The following is a 14,163-nucleotide window of genomic DNA, read 5'->3' on the forward strand; positions in this document are numbered from 1 at the left end:
AAATATTTACATAAATAAATATATAACATTTGGCCACTGTAACTATTATTGTGGAGGCTAAGCTTTCTTACATCTTCATTATTCTCCACTTATGAAGTTTAGGAAGGATGCTTTTGTAGAGGCAAGCCAAACAGTACTTCAGAATCAAATGGTTGGGGTACAGTGTAAAGTACCAACAGCCACATATTTGGTGCACCACTGTTGAATGTACACAAATGTAGTGTTGATTATTTTGAGAAGATACTTCACATAATGTATAAGATCCAAGTGCCCAGTTCAAGTATTTTATTATTTCAGTGGAGCTCAACCGACTAACAAAATGACACTTTCTATTGTACTGCATCTAACGATTAATATAGCTTTCATATAGAAGCAATCTGGTATTGTCTAATGGTCAATAACTTAGATTCCCTACTCGACTTTCATCTTGATGAGTTTTTCTTTGTGTTGATTCTGGTATTGAGATTATGATGAACAATGAAAATGAATGAAAGTTTTTTATGTGTAGATGATGGGATGTCACTCCAGAGTAGGTATCCCTGCACTTTTCACCCACCAGGTGAAAAGCCAATAAGGCTTGCAATCTTGGATTGCACTAGTACTTGGAAAAGACAATGGGAGTCATTTAATGTATACACTGGGCAAATTTGCTCCTGGGCAGTAACCAATGGCAACCAATCAGATGATTGCTTTTAGTGTTTAATCTGCAGCTAGCTGAAAAAGCTAATCACATATTGGTTGCTGTGGGTTACTGCCTAGGTGCAAATTTGCCCAATGTTTATAAATGAGCTCTAATGAATATGAACTTATTCAAAGCAGCCAATGAGGCCAATGAATAAGTAATACCTGTTAGTAACCTTGATAATACATCTTTCTTTCTTTTTCTTTCTTTCTTTCTTTCTTTCTTTCTTTCTTTCTTTCTTTCTTTCTTTCTTTCTTTCTTTCTTTCTTTCTTTCTCTCTCTCTCTCTCTCTCTCTCTCTCTCTCTCTCTCTCTCTCTCTCTCTCTCTCTCTCTCTCTCTCTCTCTCTCTCTCTCAATAAAGCAATATAAAAGATATCCACTCAGTCCTTGAAGTGACAGTTTATGATGAAGACCGAGATCGCAGTGCTGATTTCCTGGGCAAAGTTGCAGTACCCTTGTTGTATGTAAGTTTCATTCAGCTGCCATACAGCTCAATGTTTCTCTCCAACCAGAGGAAGGGGGAGGGGTGGGATGTCAGTTCAACGTCTGTCAATTCTCAGCTGAAATATAGAATAACAATAATAATAATAATAATAAAAAAAGAAATAATAAAATGTAACACACTCAGGCCACGACCATGTTGAATCCCACGGTAGTTAATTTTTCCTGACAGGCTCTGTGCTGGTAATGAACAGGTACTTGTCAGAATTGCCATAGTTGTTTTTGGCTCCATGTCAGTTTCAGCAGCTGGGAGTCAAAGGTTACCGGGTGAGTATTCACTGGAGACCAGGAGACAGACGGCTGTCATGTCTTTCTTCCCACAGATTCAAAATGGTGAACAGAAAGCCTATGTCTTGAAAAACAAGCAGTTGACAGGGCCAACAAAGGGGGTCATCTATCTTGAAGTAGATGTGATTTTTAATGCTGTAAGTCTTAACTTTGTCTTTTTTTCTTGTTGATAAAGAGCCTGCTTTCTTGAAAGCTTTTGTTCCCAATCTTTAGAGTATGTCTGTCAACTCTGATTTCATTTAAACCTCTCTGTTAGGTAGAGAATAGTATTCAACCACAGCATGGCGCGCCCTCCCTACATATTACTATGCAGCTGTTGTTACTGTTGAGGCCACTACACTTATTTAGCATGCAGGTCTTCTCCTCTCTAATAATATACAGATATGTCCCTCTTTACGTTTTGCTTTTGTGAATTTTCAATTAGGGTGCATAATCTATCACCAATTATACATATGAAGCAAAGAATCTGTGTAATAAGCAGCATGACTCTTTCTAAAATGTATATTCCTTGGTTCAGGTAAAGGCATGTCTGGGGTCACTGGTACCAAAAGAACAGAAATACATTGAGGATGAGTCAAGGCTCTCTAAACAGGTAAATATAATTGTGGATGTTATGATAACGCATGAAAGAGATTAAAAGTGCATTCAAGTTCACCTTTAAATGAACTTTAAGCAAGTTATGGTTTGGCCTGTTTTTAGCAACTTTTCAGTTATTCTTAATCTTTTTCTGGCTCTGAAATTCTTATTTTTTTAATAAACAAAATACATTATGAATATCTCAGGTACAGGTATATACAGGTGTCACAAACTAATCCCAGATTTTGTGTCATTCTTTCCATGTAATAAGATACGTTCCATGTAATATGTTACATTGCTGCCCTACAAGAATATTCTTTACAAGTTCTTACTATTTAAGATTTAACCTCTATGCACCATGTGGGATGCAGGCAGAATGGTACTGACTGTGAGTGCAGAGGTATTACACAGCCAGGGAAACTGCAGCAGGCTTTACAGACAGTGGGTGAGACTGCAGCAGTGCAGAGAGCAAAGGAGAGTGGCACATAGCAAAAGACACATATTAGGACATCGTTAGGGGAAATCTGTCCTGCATGCGATATCCTAAGCTAGAGCAATGCGACATGGCATGCTTTTTTACTTAACCATACTCCGAGGCTGACTTCACATCACGCTCCTCACTCCTCAGCCATCCGTCCTGGGTCCTCGCTCCTCCCTCCACAGCCATACGTCCTGGGTCCTCACTCCTCCCTTCTCCCTCCTCTGCCATCCGTACTGGGTCCTAGCTTCTCCCTCCTCAGCCATCAGGTCTTGCTCCTCACTCCTCAGGGTGTGCATATTCAACCCTGCACCCTGATTATAGTTACTTGTTCTGCCATTTCATTTAGCCAATAGGTGTTTTAGGTTTTTTAACTGCAATAATCAAATTTGAGCTAGAGCTGACAACTGAGGAGGGAGAAGCTAGGACCCAGGACGGATGGCTGAGGAGGAAGGAGTGAGGAGCAGGAGCTTACAGCTGAGGAGGGAGGAGTGAGTTGTGACGTCTGCTTTGAGGAGAGGTGAGTGGAAAAGCTGGCAACGTTGTATTCCTCTAGCATAGGAGATCGCATACAGGACGGATTTCTCCTGACAATGTCCTAAAATGCATTCCGTAAGCACAGGCTATTGCACTTTCAGCACCAGGGTGAATACAAGGCTTTTACCCTACTACTGTGTTTGGATACCATCACAGGCTGGCCACATTATTATGAATTTCTTGAGAGAGACTGGAGGCCGGTATTCATTTGAACACGGGCCGCAATTGGCCCACAGACCGGACTTTCTAGGCCATTACCCCAGTCAATAGGTCATTGAATAGGCACGCAACAATTTGTTTTATTGTTTTGTATGAGCTTCAAATTTCAAAATGTTATTGAGATTTACGTGGTTCTATATAGTAATGTAAAAAACAGATTTACAAATCAGTTTAAGTACAATGGTTTTGTTAGGACACACTTTTTGGGCTCCATTTCCTGTTACAAATCTCCTGACAGCTCCATGTGAAGTAACTTTAAGTACCATGTAGACAGTTCTATTCTGAGACAGTGTACAGTTGGTCTAATGTCTTTTTTTTTTTATGATCTTGAACCATTCTTCAGTTTGGAATATCTATCTGTATGAGTCCAATGTGTCTTAGCAACCAGGCAGTAGTTTCAGTGACATACTGGAAGATAAACAGGGACAGGACCTGAATAGAAAAAAATAAAAGCAATAATCTTCTCAAAACTTATCATGGTGAGGAGGTTTTTGTGCCCTGCTATGACCCTGAGACCTATGCTGACTGGAGTTTAAGCTCCTGGTAGGGCCACACTAGCCAAGGAAGGACAAGGACAGGAGCCAGATTAAAAGCAACTCACCAAGAGAAATACCTCAGTAGTTGTAGTGAAGGCACTCTCTAGGGAAGGAAACAACCCAAAATTGAAGTTTTCCAGTCCTTAAGGTTGGGGGTTGAGCATAGGACTTACTACCCAGTCTTAGAAAAAAAGTACTGTAGTAAACAATTAAATGATAGATGTCTAATGGAAAATCAGAAATGACCAAGCACGTTAAAGGAAAATGACTTTGGTTTCTGGCAACAAGGAATGTATGAAGCCTCTAAAAACCAGCATCACCAAGAAATTTAGAAAGTGAACTTAGCAAATATAAGGAAAGTACAGCTGCATTACAGGAAATTAGATGGCAAGATACCAACATTATAGATGCAGGGGAATATAGTGTGTTCTATAGTGGACATGGATACAATACCTTTGGAATAGGATTTGCCTTTTGTAAGGATTTGAAGAAAAATGGGAAAAAAATAAAATTGCTATAGAAAAATTAAAACCAAATTGCAGAAACTAGAAGTAAGTATTAAACCAAACGAACTGGAAAAATAGAGGAGTGCCCAACATTAATGAAAAATAGATATACATACAGAAATAGATAGACATTATAGTTAGTGATGCAAGCAGAAAAGGCATATAAAGAAAGAAGAATACTAAGAAGGAAGAAAAGAGTCCTGGAACAGGAGAGATTGGAAGAAATGCAAGAATTGAGCAAAAAAAGTGATAGGTCAGTTATTGATGAGCCATCATGTAGTAAAAGCATGTGTAGGGACCCATAGGGTTATATCTCCTACTGGCCTGGGAATTCCCCAACTGGCTGAGGAGGTTTTGTGACTGTAGCTTATGCTCACAGGTGGCATGCTTACCCCTATTGGCCCAGGGATGTAAGGGATGTCCCCTTAATGATTCTGCTGGAGGAGATCACTAAAGGGTATATCCACAAGGTAAACCTAAAACTTGCCAATTCTGTCTCAACAATGATGCAATGTACTCTGCAACTAATCTACCTCTACCTCAGGCATGGTGCCAAGTGGTGGATTGTGCACCTTTTTTTTAAACTCTGTACTCTGGCCTGCACTTAGTAAATTACACCTATATTGTACTTAAGAGTGGGATGAGGCTAGTGTGAAAATTCTCTATCATATATGGAAAGAAAAGTTGCAGATATTGAATGTTCTATAGAAACACATTTTATTGTCTTTTTACTTTGAATATTGTTATAGAACAAATCACTTAACCTGGTTTTACTTTGAATACATGAATAAGAAAAAGATGTTTTATACATTTACCTTTGTCTTCTCTGTTGTACTTTTTCTCACAGGCTTATGCCTTTAGGAAATGTTATTACAGGAACACAAGCCTGTGTTTTTCCATAACTCAGGCCTACATTTTTATTAAAACGTTTTTATTTTTGTCTTACTTATTCGTCACATTTTCTCTGCATTCTTTTGTGGTGCATTATATCCCCAGCATGCAATTACATCGCAAACTGGTTTCACTGCATGTTTATTAGCATTAATAAGATTTGCAACACAAAGATGTTGCTAATATTTTTAATTATAAATGCTTCTGTGCTTAAACATTGAAAAATCAAACTGATTGTGGCTTAACTTAACTGTGCAAATCTTGATAAAACTGTTTAGCTTTATTGCATTACATGGTAAATCATATTTGAATCAATTGTACGGCAAGGACATTTTATCTTTTACAACAACGAGGACCACTGTATTCTATTATTCTTCTAATTAACTGTGCTTACTATAAGGGAATACCAGGCTTTTTATTAAACTTTTCTAGCAAAGATATTCCAGTCCTCTCATATGTCACACATTTAACAGGAGAGTCATACTTTTGACCTGCTGTCCTGCTCACATACAAGGGCAGGCATTTACTTAGTTTAGAGGTCTCTGCCACACATCATCCTTATTGCTGTAGAAGTGACCTAGAAAGCATAATTAGAGATGAATGCTCACCTGCAACCATCACAACTTGTGTGCAATGCAACAATATGGCAAATTGCTTGCAGTGGTGAAGGGTACAGTTTCCCCTGTATTTACATTACAAATGTAATTTTTGGTGTGCAATATTAACAATAACATTAGTGTACAATTCCCTTGGCACAAGTCGGTTGCACTTATTATCAATTATCAATATATGCACTTGTACATGTCAAAATACAGGACAGAATGTGTGACATTAAGGGGATTATTTATCAAGCTCCAAATATCTGAACCTTGAATAATTCGTTGTTTTCGGGGCAGATAAACAAAATGACGAATTTTTAGACATTTATCAAAGTCTGAAAATTCAGAATCCGAAACCCCAGCATCTTAAAGCTCTCGAGGTCCTGTATAAGTCAATGGGGAAGGTCCCAGTGTCTGCGATGATGTCTGTACCGATATATGATGATTTTGGGGTTTTGGTGCAAAAAACTCTGAAAATTTGGAACAAATAATTCAGAGTTTCCGAAGTTTGCCCTACTCAATTTTTTCGGGCTTTTTTCTTTATAAATAAGGTCCATTCAGGATTTCGGAGTTGCTCGAAGTTTAGAAATACTGAGATAAATTCAGACCTAGATAAATAATCCCCATAATGAACTACACTTTTTAGTACTGTCTGAAATACCTATATTAACAATTTTGTATGGATCTTTAAAGGATGTGTTGATTAGGAGGATTTAGGGGCTGATATATTAAATACAAAACTACTCCAGCTAAAAACGAAAATCACGAAGAAGTCAATGGCAGATGTTCCTTTTACAACTGGAAGATCTTTCTTTGATTTATGGTTTCAGAGGCTTTCGGATGTTTTTGACACCAGCTTTTGTGTGACAATAGTTATTGTGCCAGAAGTAGACTTTTCTGAGACTTTTCCTGTTCATGCTTTTTTCAGTTTTTTCAGATCTTTTAATTAATGACATGACATTCATGGTTTTAGAGAAAGTGAGTTTTTAGTTGTGGTTTCACAGACCTCAGTCAGGGGTCCCATAACCAAAACTGTATAAGTTCTAAGTGTTCAGTCTGTCTCTGTGTGAAATGAGTGCAAAAGACATCACCTTAGCAGATGAGAGTGAGTTCAGGGTTCTGATTCAGGAAACTGAATTTGAATAAATCCCTCATTCTTGCACTGGTCCCAAACAGGGGGTAACTACAGAGGAAGCTGACCCAGTGACTATACCAGGAGGTATGGGGGCCCTTCGAGGTCCTTATTCAAATACAATTTCATTAAACATTGGTAAAACAGGTCAATCTCTAAACATTTTGGGAGCCTTAAAAATTTTGCTGTGGGGCCCAGTTATATCTAGTTACGCCTCTGGTCCCAAATTGTGAGCTGTAAATAGCAGAGACTCATTGTGTGAGGACAGTTCAGTGTACAATGCCACATACACAGTGCTCTGTAAGAGGAAACACGATAATCATTCAAATTGAGTTTTAAAACTCCACTTTGCCTAATTTATTCTGTGATGAGCATTCATCCTTTGCGTTTGTTGCAAAAGCCAAGAAGGAACTTAGCCTAGCACTTGACTAGTTATTTTCTCAGTTGATTTAAAATGATCCCTGTTACGAACCTTTTCGAGTTCTCCCTTTAAAATAATTCTAATTCTTTTAACTGTGGCGCTCAAGAAGTGGCTGTCAACCTTCCAGGTCACTTTGAGACTTAATTGTTCTGATAATATTTCCATCTTTTCATCTCTTTCATAGTTACTGCTAAGGAACTTTATCCGCATGAAGCGTTGTGCCATGGTGCTCGTCAATGCTGCCTACTACATTAACAGCTGCTTTGATTGGGACTCACCCCAAAGGAGTCTTGCTGCTTTTCTGGTATGATAATCCTCAACTGCCTCATATAATTATCCCATCCGTTCACTGCTTAAAAAGCAATGTAACTTATAAATGTCATCTACCTAACTCAATTCTGAACACTTAATGAGGACAGTCCACATTTGCACTCCCTTTAAATTCAAACGCTTTAAAGCTGAAAAATTAATTCTTCGCAAATGATTCTGTAATGTATTATTATTATTATATATATATAATAATATATATTATTCTGTAATCATTCTGTATATATATATATATATATATATATATATATATATGTATATATATATATATATATATATATATATATATATTGTGCACACCAATTTTCTTAGTAATTGCCCAGGTGCATGCTGAAAAGTAGAGTACTGTATCTAGAGTACAAATGAGTATATAATATATACATAGACACATAGATGCATAAATATGTAGAACCAAAATTCATACCATTAAGACATGTCATTAGTCCATTCAAATGGCAACTGTAATTTTGCAATGTCGAAGAATTTGAGCTTGATAGATAAAAATGGATGTGGGCGTATATAAAAATATCTTTGAAAATAACAGCGTTTCCAGAAATATGCCCTTATATTATTATATTGTGTTGGAGAATGTGTTTTATTGTGTTTGTTGTGGTTTAGTTTAAAATGTTGCAGATGCTATGTTTGCATAAAGTGGACATTTTTTTTTTTTAATTTTTTTTTTTTTATTGCATATTAAATAAAGAATATCAAATACATATCAGCATAATTATAAGTTACAATATTCTTTTTACACGATATCTCGCTTTCTTTTATTATTTTTCATTCCCTCCTACCATTTCATTAAGTCAGAACTAAACCCAAAACAAAAAAAAAAAAAAAAGAGGGGGGGGGCATTAAGTAAGAAGAGGAGCAAGAAGCAGAGTCTTATGTAAAAGTGGACATTTTTAAGACAAATATATAATAATAATGTTTTTGAAGATGTCATTCCTTTAAGGTGAGATGAAATCGCATTAAAAAGTTGCAAAATTCTAACATGAAAAGTGAGCAGTTGCAAAAGTTTGTTAATATGTGGTATAAATCAGGTTACTTGTTGAATCCAGTATCACATTTAATCTATCACTTCTATGAATAATTGAAAAAGAGAACAGACTGCAGCAGAGCTCTTCTGCACTTTCCCTATTGAAGAGGAACTGTTGCTTTAATGTGTCATCTCTCTAGTACGCAAGGACATTTTAAGGTAATATGGTTTGGTTTGGTATTTGAAAAAATGAAGTTTAATCTCTATATGCCTGATGGGGCTTCCCTTCACTTGGAACATTGTTAGAATCATAATTAATTAGAGGAAAAGAAATTGAGCATCTGAGCCATGTGCGTATAATATACCTTATGCCAGGTCTTCACTGGCAGCAGGTAAAGGTCATATCTGGGTATGCACTGACGAAAATAACGTGAGACTAGGTTTTAATGAGAAAATGTAGTTTATAATTTATGTGATATATTTTATGCATAGTAATGGAACAGAAAGCACGGCTATTCACCTTTGGCTGTAGGAGAAAATATACACTGTTAAACAACTAATTAGTATCCTCCAAATGATTCCTCTCTAAATCCTCACATGGCAGCTAGAAGGTTAAAGGATGTCCAAGTTACTAATATAATATCTTTGTTTAAAATGATTTATCCTGCTGCTTATTTTCAGCACTTGACAGGGCTTGGTACTAAGCAATATATACTGTGAATTTTATGATATTTTAATTTTATGTGATGTAGGGACTAAATTACCTACTCTACATTTATTGGGTCTAGCCTCAGTCCTGGAATTTGGGCCAAGGAAAGCTGTCTTTAAGCTGGCCACAGATCTGCAAATGTTTTGTATAGCCTGGGAAATACATTCAAAGATCTTTTTTTCTGTTTAGGCAGATCAACTTTTTGATCCAGCACTCCGGGCAGACAGAAGTTCCCTCCTGGGTACAAATAATCCTTAGATGAGCAATAGGGACATGCTCCTTTGTCCCTTAGTGCTGTTACACTTGCACCCAGTGGTTTGTTTAAAGATCCGTAATATATCTAGAAATTCTGCATTTCATATGCTTAGCTTATAAATGTACTGTATCAGCTTAGAGGTGCATCAACCCTATAACATTAATGATCCGTCGTATAAAGCAGCTCATCATATTGAAAATCAGTATTTTTGACACAGTATCTGAAATAATCAATGAATGAATTATTTAAGCAGCCCTATAATTTGAATACATCAGTTTTGTTTATATACTGTATATACACTGTATATTGCTTTGTTCCTAAGTTGCCTCTGCCCTACCTATGGGGGGTTTCTATTTGTTAAACGATTAGCAGATCACAGTTGCAGTATCACTTCTCACCAGTTTAGCCAGCTGGAAAATAATTTTTTTTACCTCAAAAGTCCTGCAAGAACGTCTTGCTGCAAATGGTGTATCTGTACATCGTTCTACAATTCAGTGCAATTTGCACAAAGAACATCTGTATGGCAGGGTGATGAGAAAGAAGTCCTTTCTGCACTCACGCCACAAGCAGAGTCACTTGTTGTATGCAAAAGATCATTTAGACAAGCCACAGTCACAGGGAAACTTTTTTCATGTGTTCTGGGACTGTCCTAAGATCCAACAATTTTGGACTACAATACTTAACTTTATGAACACTTCGCTAGGGCTACCAAACATCCAGTCCCCAACGTTCTGCTTGCTGGGACACACAGAGGATCTCTCTTTGCCTTCTGCCAATAGACTGTGTATTCTACAGCTTTTACACTATGTTAAAAAAGCATTACTGCTGACTTGGAAAGCAATGGAACCACCTTCTTTGGCATCTTGGATTAAGTTAATAGACAACATGCTTCCCCGTCAAAAATTTACATATGTGGATGCCCAGCCAAGTTTGCGAAGATCTGGAACCACTGGCTAGAGGACCCGCATATGGACAGTACGGCACCTTGAAAGGATCAACATTTGGCTAGTTGATAGCCGTGTACACTGATTATAATGCACAAATGTACAGTATATGTATGATTTGTAACTCAGTGACAGAGAAGCCCATCAATACCTCTTCTCTCTTTCCTCTATAACACTCCTTTTTCCTCCCCTTTTTTTCTCTCCCTACTCTCTCTCTTTCTCCAGTAAATGTGAAAATATTAATAAATAAAAACTTTCAAAAAAAGACAAGCCACAGTCATTTAAGAACAAAGTGCTTTGGACTGATGGGACAAAAATTTAGTTATTTGGTCATAACAAAAAGCACTTTGCATTGTGGAAGAAGAACACTGCATTCCAAGAAAAAACACCTGCTACCTACTGTTAAATTTGGTGGAGGTTCCATCATGCCGATGGCTGGATGAATTCAACCCAATATCAACAAATTCTTCAAGATAATGTTTAATCATCAGTCACAAAGTTGAAGTTACGCAGGGGTTAGATATTCCAACAAGACAATGACCCTAAACACACTTCAAAAGCTACAAAGTCATTTATGCAGAAGTACAGTATTCTGGAATGGCCTCCAACTTGAATATCATCGAAAATCTATGGGATGATTTGAAGCAGGCTGTCCATGCTCGGCAGCCATCAAATTTAACTGAACTGGAGAGATTTTGTATAGACGAATGGTCTAAGATACCACCATCCAGAATCCAGACACTCACCAAATACAGGAGGCGTCTAGAGACTGTTACATTTGCAAAAGGAGGCTCGACTAAGTATTGATGTAATAGCTCTGTCTAATTTTGTTATGATGCATATATTCTATTAATCCAATAAACTTTATGTCACTGCTGAAATACTACTGTTTCCATAAGGCATGTTATACCTGTATATCAAAAGGAAGTTGCTACTTTGAAATCTCAGCCAATGATAAACAAAACTCCAAAGAATTAAGAGGGGTTCCCAAACTTTTTCATATGACTGTATATAGGAATGAGCTCAAATTGAGTTTATACAAAGTGAAACCCCAGGTAACTTCTTCCTAAATATTAATTTATGTATTTCATTTAAATTAGCCAACTTGGTTTGTGCTTTTGTTTTACAGTTTCTTCCCTTGTCCTGAATTCTGAATTCTAGTAAATATGATAAAACACAACATTGCTAAATAACACTCATGTCCACTGTTGTTTCTTTTCTAATTTACCTTTCTTTGCTTTCCATTACTTTCATTTCTCTCTGTAACAAGAGCAAAAAAAATAATAATTGGACAACAAAGCCATCAGTGAAAGGACACACTTATGCGTGCGTCAATGAATTATTCTACAGGACAAACTTTAATCTTTCAAAGTGATTGTAGATAATTTGTGGTACCATCTGTCCATTTTGAATTGTTTTAGCCTTTTCAGTCGTTATAAGTGCTGCTGTGTTTAACATTAACATTTGATATTTTACACATTTCATTTCTGTACTGCTGTGTGCTCCTGTGGGAATGGTGCTCTATTGCTACATGAGAGAGACAAAGTATTGATCAGTTAACATTTCAGTTACATTTATGTATGTCGCAAAATTAATGAAAATGCCAGACAAAAATGTCAGAGTGCACAAAAAGGTAGAATTTAAATGTGGTTGCTTAATGAAAAGTTTAAGATGTGCATCATCAAAAAAAATGTGCCCTTGCCTTTTTCGAGGAGATCATAAGTGAATGAGGAGAGAGAAGTGCAGATTTAACTGGGAGGAACATTGAACATGAAATATGGAGTGGGGAGGCTAATATAAAAGGGCTTGGTATTCATAAATTGCAAATATAAAGCACCATTGGTACAGTTAAGCCAATTAGCATCAACTGGCATTTTTGTCTCACTTGAAAAACAAGAAATATCTTCCTTTTATGTCTCGTATGCTTTGGAGGAAATGTGTTTGGTGAAAATCACTGGAAATTAGAATGTTACATAAAAATATATCTTCTTCTAATATGCCCCAGCTTTCCAAAAAACTTGCAAAGCTGCTTTTCATACTTTTTTTTTACTATTCAGTTTTTAAATATATTCTGGATTTTAGCAAGTATCTTTTCTTGGCATTAGTGGTAGATGATCTAGTGCCAAAAAGATTATAGGGGGCCTTTCCTGGAGAACCTTGGGAGGGTATAGTATAAACGTGTTAAAGATAATGAAATATTTATATTAAAATACTGACAGTTAAAGTATCATCATTAGTGATGGGCAAATTTGTCCTGTTTCGCCGAAAAATTCTCAAATTTCCTGCGAAATTCGCAAAACAGAAAAAATTTGCAAAATGCTAATTTTGATGCCCGCATCAATTTTGATCTGAAATCCGAAATAAGGTGGACGCACAATGGTTTTAACGCGAGTAACTTTTCTGCATCCAAAATTTTTTGACGCGGGCGAATTTTCGTAGCCAGTAGGCGAAACGTGCAAATTTGCCACGAATTTGCGCCTGGCGAATTTATGTATCACTAATCATCCTCCTTGTGGAAATATTTTCTCAAAAAACAAGTCAATATATACAAGAAAGGTATAAAAATGTTTTCTGTGTTTTTTACTGCCTAAATATTTGCTTCAGTACTGTATATAATTTACATAAATTGTATATAATTTACATAAATTATATACAGTTTCTGTTTCTGTCTTCGATAATATAAATTCTTTTTTTTTTCTGTATTCGGCACGTATGACAAGCGCAGCTATCCCTTTCTTAGAATATATTGGTTGAAACAAATCATAAAAGATCCTGGTTGTACAAGCTACATAGGTTCTAATCATAAATAACTAACATCTTGATTTTCCTTGGAAAAACACCAAATTTAGGGGGGGTTACAAAGTTATAAAGTGTATTTATAAGGGGGGCTGTTTTGAATTATGTGTTAACCCTTCACTGCATGATGAAATTCATACAATGAGGGGCAATATCAGCAGCACCAGGTCCTTTTCAACATGGCAAGGTGCCTGTCTGCATATAAGTAGCAACAGATATACATTTATTTACCCTGACTTTGACTAATTTATTCGAACATTGTCACCCCTGTGGTTTTATTCTTTATTTTTTTGATTTCAGTTTGATTTTTAAATACCTTTCTTATTATAATAAGGACAATATTAGAAAGAGATCATTAAAATTACAGTGCAAATATTTAACTGCATTTTCTATGTTCTGTTTTAAAAATAAAATGTCATCCCCAGCATTTGTAAGCATAGATTCCATGTACTACAACCTATTTGCAAGGCATCTGTGCACAGGGGGGCAGTGTTCCTCTACAGATAACTCACCAGAAGGCAGTGCAAGAGTTGAAATCTTTATTAAAATACGTTGCTTATGACTGATCAGGATTTTTATAGCTGAGGAAAATTTTCTCAGTGCATATTTTTCTCACCGAGTGCCCCGTATATTGGAGCAACATCGCAACAGTTAGATTACTTTCTAATTAGCTATAACTGATCATTAAATATAAACACTGGAGTAATACAATTATACTTCTTCGAAACTGGCACGTGGTTTTAATATATAGATGTACAGACTGAGCTGAGGAGCAGGGACCCACT

The 14,163-nt window shown here is 36.5% G+C and overlaps 1 protein-coding gene across 3 annotated transcripts in view; it reads left to right on the plus strand.

The window, feature by feature from the left end:
• The window catches only part of LOC108707234 (multiple C2 and transmembrane domain-containing protein 1), a 359,140-nt gene that overhangs the window by 210,523 nt on the left and 134,454 nt on the right, over nt 1-14,163 (plus strand). For all 3 annotated transcript variants that reach the window (XM_041580463.1, XM_018244369.2, XM_041580464.1), the window contains 4 exons: nt 1,045-1,147; nt 1,508-1,609; nt 1,990-2,064; nt 7,552-7,671. In XM_041580463.1, the coding sequence (XP_041436397.1) occupies nt 1,045-1,147; nt 1,508-1,609; nt 1,990-2,064; nt 7,552-7,671 (400 nt within the window). The remainder of the gene's footprint in view (nt 1-1,044; nt 1,148-1,507; nt 1,610-1,989; nt 2,065-7,551; nt 7,672-14,163) is intronic.

Source organism: Xenopus laevis, chromosome 1S, assembly GCF_017654675.1.
Source record: "Xenopus laevis strain J_2021 chromosome 1S, Xenopus_laevis_v10.1, whole genome shotgun sequence".
Taxonomy (NCBI): domain Eukaryota; kingdom Metazoa; phylum Chordata; class Amphibia; order Anura; family Pipidae; genus Xenopus; species Xenopus laevis.